At 36.8% G+C, this 16,299-nt stretch overlaps 1 protein-coding gene across 4 annotated transcripts in view; it reads left to right on the forward strand.

The window, feature by feature from the left end:
• The window catches only part of LOC140164500 (tRNA (guanine(26)-N(2))-dimethyltransferase-like), a 32,292-nt gene extending 17,276 nt beyond the window's left edge, over positions 1-15,016 (forward strand). For all 4 annotated transcript variants that reach the window (XM_072187795.1, XM_072187792.1, XM_072187794.1 and 1 more), the window contains 9 exons: positions 902-1,050; positions 2,085-2,168; positions 2,846-2,918; positions 3,905-4,039; positions 10,196-10,390; positions 10,650-10,726; positions 11,512-11,634; positions 12,954-13,098; positions 14,037-15,016. In XM_072187795.1, coding sequence (XP_072043896.1) covers positions 902-1,050; positions 2,085-2,168; positions 2,846-2,918; positions 3,905-4,039; positions 10,196-10,390; positions 10,650-10,726; positions 11,512-11,634; positions 12,954-13,098; positions 14,037-14,096 — 1,041 coding nt within the window. In that variant the 3' untranslated portion in view covers positions 14,097-15,016. The remainder of the gene's footprint in view (positions 1-901; positions 1,051-2,084; positions 2,169-2,845; positions 2,919-3,904; positions 4,040-10,195; positions 10,391-10,649; positions 10,727-11,511; positions 11,635-12,953; positions 13,099-14,036) is intronic.
• Positions 15,017-16,299: the final 1,283 nt, after the last annotated feature.

Raw genomic sequence — 16,299 nt, forward strand, 5'->3', positions numbered from 1 at the left:
TAAGGTTCAAGGTCTGGGGAGGGGGAAGCTGTGGGTAGGGAAGTACTGGGGAGGGGGATACTCTGGGTAGGGAAGTGCTGCTGAGAATCTGAAAGTGGACGAATCACTAGATACCAGTATTCCAAGAAATTTGGACCCATCACTGCACCAAACGTCCCAATTTTCAGCCAAATTGAACACATATTGCCAGATTGTTGAATTTTCATTTAGTTAAAGTCCCATTCAGTGATCCCAGCGAAAGTATAAAAAATGAAAATTGTGTATATAATAAATCACTAAAAGTGAAGGATAAATCATTGTTATAAGGTATTTCTGAAATGAAAAATTTGGGCAAAAAAACCCCCCAAGGAAACAGCATTGTTTAAGCTGCATTAAAATTCATGTAGCTACTTTCTCTATAGAGAAATTGGGTCCACCACAAGCAGGCTATGTTAGCACATCGATGACACTAACAAAGGTGCCAAAATCTGATTTTTGATTAATTTTTACGATCCTCGGATGAGTAAATCACTGTATGGGCCTTTAAGCTGTTTTTCTTACAGTGTCACTGATTGGTTAATTCAGGTGATAAAATCATCTAGGTGGCCAATCAAAATAGAGCTTTTAGATCTCTGAGCAGTTTGAAAATTAATCCCCTTCAGCTTTACTGACTACAAATCATCTTGGACTGACTTAATAAATGATACAGACAAAATAGTTCACACCCAATGAGTTCATAGTGGCTGATAATTTGGTGTGTAGTTCCAATGGGGTTAAATAGAGTCTGTGGACTTCTTCCTGGACCTCCCCAACTTTTTGAGTTGATCACAAAATTTTACAGCCTGTGAATATATTTGCTATATATATTAGACATGACCTAACATTTGATATTTGTTGTTGTTGTATTTTGTTTGTATCACAGGCCATAAGGATAGTTTTACATTCAATAGAATTGTCTGCCAACAGATACCATCGATACATTGTCCCGATACTCTCACTCAGTGTGGATTTTTATGTGCGTATGTTTGTTAGAGTTTATACCAGTGCCGCCACTGTCAAACTATCAGCCAGGTGAGCATGTATGTGACATGGTATATCAAAAAGAGACACTTTTGGGCAGGTTACCAATTTTGAGTGTTTTACATATCTTAAATATAGAGATATTTTGCTCCACAATGCTGTTTTCCCCAATGAAATCGGACTGAGATATTGACCTTTAAAAATATTATTGACAATGCTGAGAATAGGAATGACCTTGAAAACTGTCTGGAAAATACAAGATGCCATGTTCCGGTCTGAAACTATCAGACAATATTTTAAACATTATTAACACCACTTAGATTTGCAACAAACCCGAATTGTGAAAATATCAACCCCGGGCAGCCGGCTTTTTTGCTATTTCTCCATTTTCGATCCTACCCAAAAGTGTCTCCTTTACTATGTCACACATGTGGTGTGATCAAGCAAAATCAGTCTGAAGTTGGTCATATTCAAATTTTAGTTTCTAATTACTGGATTATAACAAAGCTACATTTTGCAGAACACCCCATTGGAATTGAACATTTAGTTCCAAAGATTGAAGTTGAAGTGTTTCTAAAACAAATACGCAACAAAGGGAATTATCGTCTTCATCAATATATCCAACCCTTGACTGATTTTGCTTGATCACATCACATATAAAAAGGACATATTATTAATAATCTTTCAGTTTGCATAGCCAGCCAATCATGAATTGACTTGGATCAATTTTAACACCTGGTTTGTAATGGTACCCATTTCCCCTATCGATGTCTAATCATGGTACTTTTTCTGCTGTTCTGTAAGTAGCCAACATTGATTGGGGGGAAGGGATAGGTTTTTACAAACAATTCTTAGACAAGGGTCCATGTTTGGAACAAAATCGCAGTAAAAAAGAAGAGCAAAATTGAGCCATTTGTGGAGTATAAGTTCGAGTGACACACACCTCCAAAACACAATTTAAGTACCCCCTGCAGCAGTCCACTTGAATATATCAAACTTTACAGCTCATTATATTGCTTTTATTTTCCTGATTTCATTTTCTCAATACATGTATATTGTTTTTATTTTCCTGATTTCAATTTCAGTAAACAGGCTTTAGTATACCACTGTATAGGATGTTCAAGTTTTCATCTGCAAAGGATGGGCAAAGTTACACATAGGGAAAATAAGTAAGTACAATCAGCAGCAAGGGGTTGCTATTGTGGACGGCGCTGGGAAGCCCCACCCGTAACCGGCCAAAAAAAAAATAATACAAATGATTTTTTTCAGTATAAAAAAAGCAAAAACATTTTTTCAGGGGGTGATAACCCCAGAGCTTATTCCCTGATCAGTCACGTTCACTAAAAAGATTGCGCCCGAGCCAATGCTCTAACTGGAGCCCGGCACTCAACTTGGACTACATGTAGCTACAGCCCTGCTCAGCAGTCTTTGAAAACAAGTATATTGTGAACCATCACATTAAAAAAAGGCAGGTGCCAATCTATAAAAAAAAATAATTTTGCTTTTATACTTTAAAATGACACCTCACCAATTGATAGATGTAGATATACTTATTTTATGTGACAAATTTATAATTTTCTTCAATTTTCCATACCCATTTTCCTTATGTTGCGAAAACTGCCATGCTTTGATGTGATAGGTCACAATTTTTAAGAATTGATTTTGCTGAAGATAATATGACCTACATGTAGGTCCAGTCATATTTGAGGACTGCTGCATCCACTGGCATGTCATGCTGGTCACCATTGTTCTTGTTGTGATTTTAGAACACTGTCAGGTCAGTGCGCAGACCATAGGCTTACACAGACATCTCTTCAGCATACAGACACACTTCTTCTTTTTTCAGACCCCCAAAATTTAGTGCAGCAACTGGTCCACCTGTTGAAAGAAAGTGTGAGAATTGTGGCGGTGTATTTAAGGTAATTACATAGACAAATGGAAATGAATCATTAGATGTCCCATTTAAGACAGATCATCACAATATGCTAATAAGGGGTCAGGGGTTACGGGGGTTAGGGTTAGATGTGAAGCCATTTTTCAAACGTCACCACGGTCAAGGTCAGGTCACATATTGGGGTGGGTTTGTGTATGTGACGTGTGTTTGGGTCTATACGTCACATAAGTGGGTATAAGATGCCCTCAATGAATCCCTGCGGGTGTGGAAAGTCATTAATGTAACCGTACAAATGGTTGACCACCCGTCCCCCTCCTCGTTTCTCTGAGGGGAGGGGTCTTAGATTTTGTGATCATTAAATCCCTCAGATATGTGAGGAGGTCGCCGGGAGATTAACTTTTGTGCGGTTACATAAATGACTTTCCCCACCCCCAGGGATACATTGAAGACATCTTATACCCACTAATGTGACGTATAGACCCTAACACGCATCACGTACACGAACCCATCTCAATATGTGACTTGACCTTGACCGTGGTGACGTTTGAAAAATGGCTTCAAAATCGAAATTTTAGCCTCCATTTTTCCCCCTCTCCTCAAGTTGTGGGCGATAGCGGATATTTGTACAACTTGAACAAATTTGAACAAGTGTTGTAATAAAAGATCAAGCACAATTATCAATAATATTATCATAATATCCTATGTTTTCAAAAATGATGATATATTCATCTGATCCTTAATTCTTTTGAGGAGTGTATTTGGACTTTATTGATGTATTGCTTTGTGGACAACTTGCCGACATAGGATCTTGAGATTTGCCGATTGTCGACAATGAAAATTCTACTTGACAACAGCAGTAGTGGTCACAATAAAAACTCACTTCATCAAATTAAGCAAACTCATATATTGCCATCGAATATAAAGCAATTTTAATCTGCATTGAGCAGTGTGATTACATATGTAACCAATCAAAAATAGTTCTTAGAGGCATATTCTCTTGTCATTCCCTAGGTTGGTGGGCCAGTATGGGCAGAACCTATTCACAATACTGACTTTGTCTCCCAGTTGTTAGACCATGTACAGGACTATCCAGAAAGATTTAAAACCAGCGAAAGAATGAATGGTGTTTTATCAGTAATTAGTGAGGTAAGTGGTTGATATTTGTATATTCACAGAAACTTCTGTCAGGCCCTTGCAACACGTATACTAGCGCAATACAAGATGGGGACAGCGCAACTCATTACCTGTGTATTACACAGGGCTTATCTTACAGGTCAAAGGTCATGTGAAGCAGAAAAATGATGCTGCCACAGGGAGGCTACACCCGGGGCTTCATAAAATTCAACGTTATGTTATAAAGACTAAATTAAGGGGGTACTACACCCAGTGTTCGAAATATGCCTCAAAAAGTTACAGGCCAGCCGGGCCTGTAAATCTGAAAAGTTACAGGCCCGGTTGAAAAGTTGCCGGCCAAAACTTTTTAGAGCTTCTAAACGGGAAATTAGCCGGGAAATATCAACATAGTTCCGTCAATGACAAGTTACAACAAGTTCAATAGTGACGTTTTAAACCAAGGAATTATTTGATAATGTTATTTGTTTTAATTCTGAACAGGTAACTAAGGACGTATATAGATTACTATGTGTATAGTTTTACCCCAGTTTTTGGGTATTTGTCCCAGCTGTAAGTTTGTAACTAACGGAGAAATTAGAGTTAAACTAAAGTGGCAACTGCTACCAGTACATCCATCGAACCCCCCCCCACCTCCTCACTCGGGTACTCATGCATAAGATATACAGATATGTGCCCCTGTACCCTGTCTATAACGGGTCGATTTTTTGCAAAAAGAAATCCCTAAAAATTGGACCTTCCGAATTTGAGAAAAGTATCCCTAAACATGGGCCTGATTTGAAAAAAATTGGTAAAAAAAAAGTCAAATCAGCCGTTTTTTAGGCAAAAAATCAAACATGGCTCCCTATTTGAGAAATAAAATGGTCAAAAACTGCCAAATCAGCCGTTTTTAGGTAAAACAAATCCCTAAATTTGGGTTTCAGACTCCCAGTCCCAGCGGCACACCCCTGTCAAAATGTAATTCGAGTACCTCCCCGGAATCGTAACTTCATCTAATCACCATAATCCACATCACTGATGTAAGAGTCTGACTTGGGCTGTTCAAAACGGGCATCTCGTTACTACAAATCAAGTGTGATATAAATACGCTTGTACGATTATAATACACAGAATATAACTTGTATAATATAAATGTTTCTGGCAAGATCACAATTTTTTTATCGAAATTTAATTAATTTTATACCGTGCTGTGGTTTAATAAATAATGACAGTACAGATTGAAGGTGCATTCATGAATCATGTGTTTGAACATTTAAAAAACTAATACTTTGACCTTTAAAAGTTACCGGCCAGCCGGGCCGGCAACTAGACTGCCAGTCAGAAAAGTTACCGGCCAGGCCAAAAAGTTACAGGCCAATGGCCGGCTGACCGGCCCTATTTCGAACGCTGACTACACCCCTGCCCAATTTTGTGCCTATTTTTCTCAAAAATTATAGCGCATTGGTGACAAGTAAGATATGTATAATATAGGGGCAAGGACTACAACTACTGCACTGGAAATTTTATTTCAGCTCAGACAACAGTTGCGGAGGGAAAACCAATATTTGATCAATAAATCAATAACTCACCTTGAGTTGCTGAATTTTCAGTGCAGTAGTTTTAGTCTTTGCCCCTATAATATATATGTATCTTACTTGTCACCTATGCACTATAATTTTGAGAAAAATGCAAACATAACAACACAAAATTGGTCAGGGGTGTAGTACCCCCTTAAGATGACGTAATGTAAAAACAGGGCGGACCTGATAACAGAAAAGTGGTGCTGCCCCCAGCAATATAGCCCAAGTAAAACAGTGTACGGTATTGATATCAAGACCTGTGTTCAAAAGTATGACATCACTGTCCTCAAATCATACGTGTCTGTTGCTTATCCACACACTTTGTGCATTACCTGAAGCATCCTTGCTTCCATATCAGCTCCTATTATAAACACTTAGTTCATCCTATCCTTGAGTATGGCTGTACAACCTGTCACCCTCTTGATAATAGCCTGACTAGATTATGAATAAAATACTGGACTGACCTTTTAAATTTTACGAATTTTCATCCAATCTCATTGGACTTCATCTGACAACTGCAAAGTTGATCGTAATCGGAGACCTATATGTTTTTTGTAATTTATAATTTTCTCTCTCTATTGTAGTTTTGGTGTCACTTCAATTTATTGCTTGTTTGTCAATATTGGGTTTTGCCTGGATTTGAAAACATTGCAAGAATAAAAGTATGTACTTTTATGTTAAATATCATGTCAGATTTACTTATGGAAAATACAATGAGCTCATCAGTGTCGTAATTAATACCTCGATTTCATGTATGGGAGATGGGCAGCACATCAGCCCATGGGCGTAGCAAGCGGGTGGACAGGGTGGACGAAGTCCATGTGTCCAGGGGCCCAGAGTAATAGCCAAAATGATGTGGGAAGGGATAGGGCTGATAAAACAGATGTGAAAAAGGCCCCACTGCTCCTTGTCCATGGGCCCCTGAGGCACTTGCTACGCCCCTGCATCACAAAGATCACAACCCACCCCTACGTGGGTTTGTGACTATGATGGAAGTAGGGCTGGTTTTATATGCAAGTATATTGTCTTTTTATCTATAGGCCGGCCAGGGTATAGCCATATTGTAAGGCAAAAAAAAAAAAAATAATGGTTTGTCTCAAAGCTCACGAGTGGTTTGAAAACAAATGCGAAATGCAATTTTTTTTTTTTATTCACGACTTTTTTCATGGTATTTGTGACCATCCACCACAAAGTGGTAGTTAAGTCGGCTCTAGGTCATTTTCTGTTTATTGCAGATTTTGAAAGAATGCTTTTTCATCGGACATCTGGAAGTGAAGTTATGGTCCATCAAAGGTCAAATTCCTAATATATTTTACATAGAAATCCATACTGTTTTTGATTTTATCTCAAAATGGAAAATGCCGATTTTAGACCAGTTTGTGGTGGATGGGCACATTTGGAGAAAAAATCTGAATTTCGGATTTAATTTTGCGGAAAAACTAAAAAAAAATCTTCTGCATTTTTTTTTCCAAATCTCACGATTTTACAAATGCGCTCGCGAGCTTTGAGACAAACCTTTTTTTGTTGGCCTAATACTGAATAACCTCTTATATATGGGCAATTCCAAGCGTTGCGGAATGATGCAAACTGCCTTTGTACAAATTTCTTTTTGATGCAGCAGCCAAATATGTATTAACAGCACAAGGTGAATAGCATAATGTTAAAGTATTTTTGGTTAGTGAATGATTATGGTAGGAGAAACTTTTCCAAACCACCCTAATTTCCTAATTTGCATATGCAAAGTTCGTTGCGGAATGATGCGCACGGGACCAGTATTTTTTGCACTAAAACATTTTTGACAAACTCTGTGAGTTTAGTAATCTGAGATATTAAATTTGCCACTTAATCTAAAGCTTAGGATGTAAACTGACAATTGTCAGTATCGATTTAAAAAAATGTCCTTTTATGAAAAAGCCGCAACACTAGGTCACGTTGCGGAATGATGCAAGGAGCGCTATGGAATGATGCTGTGTGTAAAATCCATAGAAAATGAAAAGCAGTCCATGTTTGAAAATAAAAATAAATAGATCAATAAATTTGAGTAAATTGTGTTTTATATACTTGGCTACTTATGTTAGCTGACAAATATCAATATTTATCCAAAATATTTATCACCGATTTTTTAAATCAGATAACTTGTGTTGCATGGTCACATTTTGAAACTAAAATTATGTCAACATTTTGCTAGTCTAAAATTCTTGGAAGTGAAATTTAGCATGGGTGTTAGCCATAGGATAGTGTCTGAGATAGTAAAAGTAAGGTCTTTAATACTACATTTGTGGCAAATGTGGATAATTATTGTGACATAAAACCTGGCCAAAAAAGATGCACATTACAGCTTTTGGTTAATTTTAACCTGGTATTAGGAGCCCCGGGGATGTCTACAATCCCCGGGGGGGTCACTCCCATTGTGGCCTGTACACCATTCGCGATAATGAAAACGCGTAAAAAGGGTAGTTTTTCGTGGTTAAGCACGATACGCAGCTGAACGCGTTTAGGGTGTCAAAAACATGAAATATTGGAAAAAAGGGTAGCAAAATTGCAATTGCTAATACGCGGAAATGAAATTTAGGGTATGAAATTTGATGCAAGGAATAAAATCCCTGTTTAGGGTATTGTTTTAGCCAAGGGTTAAATCCTTGTTTAGGGTGCTTTTCAAAAGTTGATTATCGCGGATGGTGTACAGGCCACAATGGGAGTGACCCCGGGCTACAATCCATCAACACATGTGGTGGAGGCTCATACCCTACAATTTATGACGCGATTAGCGCTCGAAACTTCCCTCCCTCATTATAATACTAAATTTTAATATGGCAATAATGAGGGTAAATTTTTTATGATTAACAAAATCTTTCAATTTTTCAATAATCATAAAGGGATTCCTCGAGCATAGGTTTAGAAAAGGCGCATTTGCCATTGTTAAGCCTGTTTTTCACACCAAGTTTTCCATAATTATGGTGAATATTTAAAAGAAGAGGTCCAGATCCACTGTACTGTATGTTTGATTGATTTTGTCCCGATATTGAGCCGGAGGGGTTATCAATTTGCCTCATTATCGCCTACATGCCATTCCAGGCTACCTCCTTGCTATTGGGCCAAGGGTTAAAGATAAAGTGCAATATTCTCTGAGAAATGCAAACCATTTTAACAAAATCAAGTGCAGAACCAATCGGTTTCACAATAGTGCAATTCCTTATTTTGTCGATTTGCTCAATGAACTCATGTAATGTGCTCTAATTTTTATCACGTTGCTGGCTAACTGTTTTTATATTGATATGTGTTTATTTTTCCAAATTCTTGATATTATCTTATTGTATTGTTGTATTGAAAGTATAGGGGGTGGGGTGGGAGAATAGACTATGATATGTGAGTTTTGTTGGTGTGAGGACTCTGTTGTGGTATAATTCAGGTTGTGTCTTGTGTCATGCTGAGTGGTGTGTGTGAGCAACTATTGTGAGTGGTTATGTGCCCTTCCAGTGTGCTGTAAGTGGATGTGCTGTGCAAATGTGTGTTGTGAGTAGTCTGGGTTGGATTTCTTGGGGTGGATTATTAACTTGTACTTGTTTTGCTTTCATAGGGTTTGTGCTATAGGGTTTGCTGCAATATTTTGTTTATTTATTTTGTTGTTCACTTGCATTTTGTCAATTCTTTATTGGGTATATTATATATGTCTTTTAATGTAAACTTTGCTGTAATTTAGCCTGCGGGCTACAATGCATTGTGTTAATAAACCATAAATGAAATGAATGAAATGAGGATATAACATAACAACTATCACCATCTATCAAGAAATAATCATCACTGTTTTTATTTTATCGTAAATTTAAAGAAAAAATCCTTGCAATCCATGAATCCTTATGGCGTTGCGGAATGATGCAGGGGTTTTGTGGAGTTATGTCACTTACAATGGTTCAGGCAATGCTGAAACATCAATTACTGTAAAGATAATTCTGTGCAATGCATTTCAGAAAGTTCTAACCCAAAATTGTGAATATTTTTTTTCAAGCGGGCACATTATGAATTATGCATCATCCGCAACGTTGCGGAATGATGCAACTTTAATTGGTCGTTACCACCGCAAATTAGACTTTATGAAAATTATTTTTGGGTCATTGGATAGGGATGAATAAATTTGCTTTGCATTCTAGTTTCAATGAAAATCAACCTTATTTTAAAATTGCAGTGTTAATAAATGATACTTTTGCGTTGCGGAATGATGCTTTTAATCGTAAAATTGGTACTCAAACAATGCTGTGAAGCTACACGTTATAAAATTTGAAAATTTCTGGTGTTTATATTTTGAGCTACTTATAAACATTATATTCACATGCATAATTTGTTTCCAAAATTTTACAGTACAGAGCAGTTGCTGTGTTTTTAGTTTTGCTGCTTTTACCAGTCAAGAATATGCAAATTTATGCAAATTAGGATGTTTTTCTAACAATGGACACCATTTCCTCCTAAAAAGTATGTTTTCAGAAAATATAGCTTTTTAGCTACAATATGAGACCAAAATCACATACTTGACTTGATTTTTAAATTTTGACAATTTGGGCGAGGTTGCTTGGAATTGACCATATCTTATATATATTTGTGTTTTTTTTGCATGTAGGAACTCCCAGATTGTCCATTACACTACACTGTTAGTCATCTCTGCAACATAATCCATTCAATTTGTGTATCGCAACTCAAATTCAGGTCGGCTCTATTGCATGCAGGATACAGGGTGTCTATTACACACACGTCAGCTGAAGCAATCAAGACAGATGCATCAAATTTAGTCGTATGGGACATCATGAGAGCGTGGGTAAGTTTAAGGCAAGGGGGATTTCAGGAGCCATATTTGTGAACCCAGTGTATCATATGTCATAATTGCTTTGGAAATGTTGCTCAAAGATCAACTTTGCGCTTAAATTCCTTTGTTTTCTGTTGATTTGAAGAAGCTTTATTTAACTTAACTTCCTAACTGATGGGATTGTAATACAATTCACATACATGTATTAATTACATGAGTTCAATATTTATTTTTTCTGTTGGTTTTGTTCTATTTCTTAATATTTCTGCAGGAAAAACTGAATCCAGTGAACAAGAAGAAACTATCAGAAACCAGTCCAGCTACTGCCATCTTGAAAAAAGAACCAAGGTATTATGATACAAAAAAAGGATTATCAGGGCTGTGACATGCATAATACTGCTTATAGTTGGTGGTCCAGCCTGCCAAAATTCATTTAGACAACATTGAGGTCTACACAGAGAGCCACAAGGAGTTTGAGAGTGGTTTGTGGTTACTTTGGTGGTGTTATGTGTGCTTTCATAAAAGGTGTCAAAAGTGCTCAGAATGAGAAACAAGTAAACATTTAATTTGCACAAAGGTATGGGCTTTAAGGGGTACTACACCCCTGCCCAATTTTGTGCCTATTTTTGCATATTTCTCCAAAATTATAGTGCATTGGTGACAAGTAAGATATGTATATTATAGGGGCAAGGACTACAACTACTGCACTGGAAATTTTATTTCAACACAGACAACAGTTGTGGAGTTACAGTCAAAAATGAGGAAAACCAATATTTGATCAATAAATCAATAACTACTTGCCTTGAGTTGCTGAATTTTCAGTGCAGTAGTTGTAGTCCTTGCCCTATAATATACATATCTTACTTGTCACCAATGCGCTATAATTTTTGAGAAAATGCAAAAATAGGCACAAAATTGGCAAGGGGTGTAGTACCCCCTTAAAACTTTTGTGCTGTGTACTCCCCCTGTGGAATATATTTCCAAAATTTTAGTGTGGATTTTAAATGGAATAGCACATTTCGTATGCAAACTCATCACATTAAGCTGTACATGGTGAGCTACGTTACTATACAATCTAATTTGAAAGTTCCAACAATTTTAATAATATGATTTCCTTTTTCTTTTTTTATCAGCATCCAAGTTTGTTTTGATGTAAGGCCAGATGCTAATCCCAAATCACGTCAGCAGAGGTTGAGTCGATTCCCAGATAACCCTGAAGCTAACTGGGGACCAAAAGCAAGGGCAAAATCTTCAAGGTGAGTATAAAAATAAAGCACTAGGGACCAAAAGCAAGGACGAAATCTTCAAGGTCGTTTAAGAATTAAACAATGGGGACCAAAAGTCAGGGCAAAATCTTCAAGGTGAGTATACATATAAGAATAAAACACTAGGGACCAAAAGCAAGGGCAAAATCTGTAAGATGAGTATAAAAATAAAGCACTAGGGACCAAAAGCAAGGGCAAAATCTTCAAAGTGAGTAATGAGTATACATATAAGAATAAAACACTGGGGACAAAAAGCAAGGGCAAAATCTTCAAGGTGAGTATAATAATAATTTAATTTTCATGTTTGCTATCGTTGGCAATATTAAAATGTTTTTAACAAGAAAAGCCTTGTTTTTGTCAAAAATGACACATATTTGACAAAACATAACTAAACTAAAACCTTTCAAGCTTGACAAAGGTGGTTTTATGAGCTGGAAATTTGTGTTCGAAAAGGTATTCCAAAAGGTAGCACTCTCCATACATGTACTTTAATTCCTGAGAAAATCTAAAATATATAACAATACCTCTTATTTGATTCATATTCAGCCAGTTACTGTAGACCAATGCAGCATTTATGTAATCACAGAGAAATGCCATGAAAATAATCCATATATGGGGTCACAAGTCAACTTTCATTACATACTGACCAACCCTCACATGAGGTATGCAGTAAGGCCACTGAATAGGTGATCAAAATATTTTAGAAATCCTTGTATTATAATGCCATGATTGAAACCATCTTCATAAGGGGTGGTGCAATAATTATGTGTACCCCGGGGTGAATTATAGGGGGGCAAAGATTTTTGGCAGGCCAAAAGGGGGGCAAGCATTTTTGGCAGGTCGAAAGGGGGTCAAGCGATTTTGGCAGGTCGAAAGGGGGGCAAGCAATTTTGGCACAGATATTTTGGCACCGTTTCTATATTACGCCCTAAAAGGCGTAGGAAAAGCGTTCTGAACACATTCAAATATGCAAAATTTCCTGCTCGCTGCTTTCGCATTATATGTTAAGACAATTTAAGGTTTTAAATTTGGGTTCCCCAAAATCTTGCATGTGTAAGGGGGGGCAAATATTTTTGGCACGTCAAAGGGGGGGCAAAGGTTTTTGGCACGTCGAAGGGGGGGGCAAAGGTTTTTAGCACGGCCAAGGGGGGGGCAAGCGATTTTTGGCAGACCATTTTGAGAATTCACCCCGGGGTACACATAATTATTGCACCACCCCTAATTATAAAAGCTTGACTTGTCAGCATGCCTGAAGTATGTCTCCCTCTATTGATTTATATTTTTATTATTGTGTTTAATTATGATGGCAGCAAACACCAAGAAACTCTGGTTGAAAAGAGAGCTCGACTTCAAGGCAAGACGAGAACGGGACAGAAGGAGAAAGATGAAATGGAGAAAAGAAGGAAGGATGAAGAAAAAGAAGATATAAATAGCCAAGCAAAGAAACAAAAGAAGGTATTGATATGTAAATAGTTAATAGGAGGAAATGTGATATACACTGTATGCTGGCCTTGTGTTATATATCAATATTGTTTCTGATATTTCAAAATTACATTCCCAGCAAACACATTTTTGTTCGCTTATATAATGGTTGTATTATATTATTATATGTGACACGATCTGGTCCATGGGGGCCAATGACAGCATATTTAAAACTGAGATAAAGGTAATAATATGGAGTAAAAAAACAAAATTGGCATCAAAAAAACTTCATAACTCTAGAACCAAGTATGCTAGACCTTTGGTGTTTTCAGTAAATGATAGCCTATTGTATGTATAATGTAATAATTACAGTTACTGAATTTTCAAAAATGCCTCCTTTGGCCCCCATGGACCAGATCGTGTCACATATGAGGAAATCCAAGCGCATCATTCCGCAATGCAAAGTTTGCTTATGCAAATTAGGAACTTTGGGTGGTTTGGAAAAGTTTCTCATACCTTGATCATTCACTTACCAAAAATGCTTTCCATTATGCTATTCACGTACATGTCTGACTGCTGCATTAAAAAGAAATTCATGTGAAAACTTTACGTTGCGGAATGATGTGCTTAGAATTGCTTACATTATGGTTTTTGAAAACGTTTTGCAAAACAGTAGTTTTCAATAACATATTAAGAGTATTTTAAGTTGTGTTTTTTCTGATAAAACATTTTAAAATACTTTCATAACCAAAACCAAACCAGTTTTGTGTGTGTATGTCTGCTGGATTTTAGTGTGTCATATTTCTTTTTTTAATATACTTTTACTAGCCATTACGAATGCTATGTGTTTATTAGTAGGCAGTCTTTCATTCATTTCATTATTTAGCCTGAAATTATTTTTCTGAGCAGGCAGTCTAGTTTTAAGCAAAGGCCCTTGAAGTAAATGCTGTTTTTGTTTTCTGTGTATATAGGAAGCAGATGAAGATGAAACTGAAAAAGATATGGATGTCAAAGGTGAAACAGACTCATAACCAGAATGCAAAACTATGTGGCAGATACTATGAGAATTTGCTTGAAGCCTTGGCACACCTAGCGAAGATTCATCAGGACACCTTGTTGTGAATCACACATGACATATGCCACATGTGTTCTGTATAGTTTTTGTTCAGAGGTGGTGTGATGTGTCAAATTTCTGATGGTTTGTTTTAATTCATGCTCTGTAACGTACAGACGATAACCAGCCATGTTCAGTCAAAGCTCTGACCAAAGTTCTACTTAACCGCATGAGAACTACCTGCCGATTGGCCAAAATGAATATTGTGTCCAATTTTGAACCAATGAAGGAGGGTATTAATCTGCCATCATCTGTCAATGCAAGTTTGACCATAAATAGTGTAAAGCCTAGTCATAATTGGCAATGGAAATGAGCATTTCAAGTTATCAACCAATCAGAAATGCTATTAGATGACCAGTAGTGTCCAGGGGGTTAAAATAAATCCAGATGTGCCTTGGAATTCAAAAACAGAACTTACAATTGATATCTTAGGGGAGTGTAAGGGGAGATAGTTTATATGTCTTTTCTAACTACACACTAGGTTGTCGACCGTTAGCCACATGTGTTTCTCTTGGGGTGATTGCATCATCACATCACAGAGGATGCATGGGTGCACAATGGACATATCACATTGTATTTTTTAGTATAGATGAGGTGACCTCAATGTTTATCAACAAAGGCAAGGGACTGGTATTATACAGACCTGCCAACCTACCCAAGTCAGAATGAGGGACATTGAGACGAAAACCTTGTACATGTACATAAACCAGGTACCAACAAATTCAAAGACTTGAGGTGTGGAATACTTTCAGAATTCAGAGGAGGTTTTGCAGGTCTGAATTTATTACAATAGACTAAAGAGAATGCAAATTTTAAAGGTACATTTTCATCATTTTCTGCTCTAATTGCACCGAAGTTGAACTGATACCAAAAATGTGTCGCACATTGAACATTTGTTTTTTACTTACAGAGGAAACCAAGATTATGCAACATATCATTACATTTCCATTTGACCAGTTTTTAAGGTCGAAGCATGGCATTATCTGTAGATTGCAGACGGAGATGATGTCAATGAATGGAAATGCTGCTGGGAAGATCTTAATGGGCATTGCTATACATGTTTTTATTTCTCATATGAAAACTGCTTGAGCAATATAACACTTAATGTAGAAACAAATTGTTTTATGCCAGTCCGCAATGTCAGATAGAAAACACAAATTCAAAAAAGCGGACCACCACACTTAAGGGGGTACTACACCCCTGGCCAATTTTATGGCTATTTTTGCATTTTTCTCATAAATTATAGCCCATTGGTGATAAGTAAGATATGTTTATTATAGGGGCAAGGACTACAACTACTGTACTGAAAATTCAGCAACTCAAAGCAAGTAGTTATTGATTTATTGATCAAATATTGGTTTTCCCTCATTTTTGACTGTATATAACCCCACAACTGTTGTCTGTGCTGAAATAAAATTTATAGTGCAGTAGTTGTAGTCCTTGCCCTATAATATACATATCTTACTTGTCCCTAATGCGCTTATAATTTTAAGAAAAAATGCAAAAATAGGAATACATTTTGGCAGGGGTGTAGTACCCCCTTAAGGTGGTACTAGTACTACACCCCTTGATAAATTTGTGAATATTTTTGTATTTTTCTCAAAATATAATAATACACTGGTAACAAAAGTTCTGTATATTATAGGGGCAAGGAATCCAGTTACTACACTGGAATTGCAGTGACTCAAGACAAGCGATACAATATTTATGATAAGAAAAGATGTACTGCTAGAATGTACCTCATTTCTTAACATATGTGCCCATCCACCACAAACTGGTCGTAAAGTCGGCATTTTCCATTTTGAGATAAATCAAAAACAGTATATGGATATCAAATATATTAGGAATTTGACCTTTGATGAACCATAACTTCACTTTCAGATGTCCGATGAAGCTGGTTGAGGTGTCATTTTTAAGCTGAAAGTGAATTCTTTCAAAATCTGCAATAAACAGAAAATGACCTAGAGCCGACTTTACTACCACTTTGTGGTGGATGGTCACATATATAATGAGCCACTTGTCTTGAATCACTGAAATTTCAGTGAAGTAATTTGATTCCTTGCTGCTATAATATACATAACTTTTTTTTACCAGTGTGTAGTTATTTTTTGAGTAAAATG

The sequence above is a fragment of the Amphiura filiformis genome, chromosome 11 (assembly GCF_039555335.1).
Source record: "Amphiura filiformis chromosome 11, Afil_fr2py, whole genome shotgun sequence".
Lineage (NCBI taxonomy): Eukaryota > Metazoa > Echinodermata > Ophiuroidea > Amphilepidida > Amphiuridae > Amphiura > Amphiura filiformis.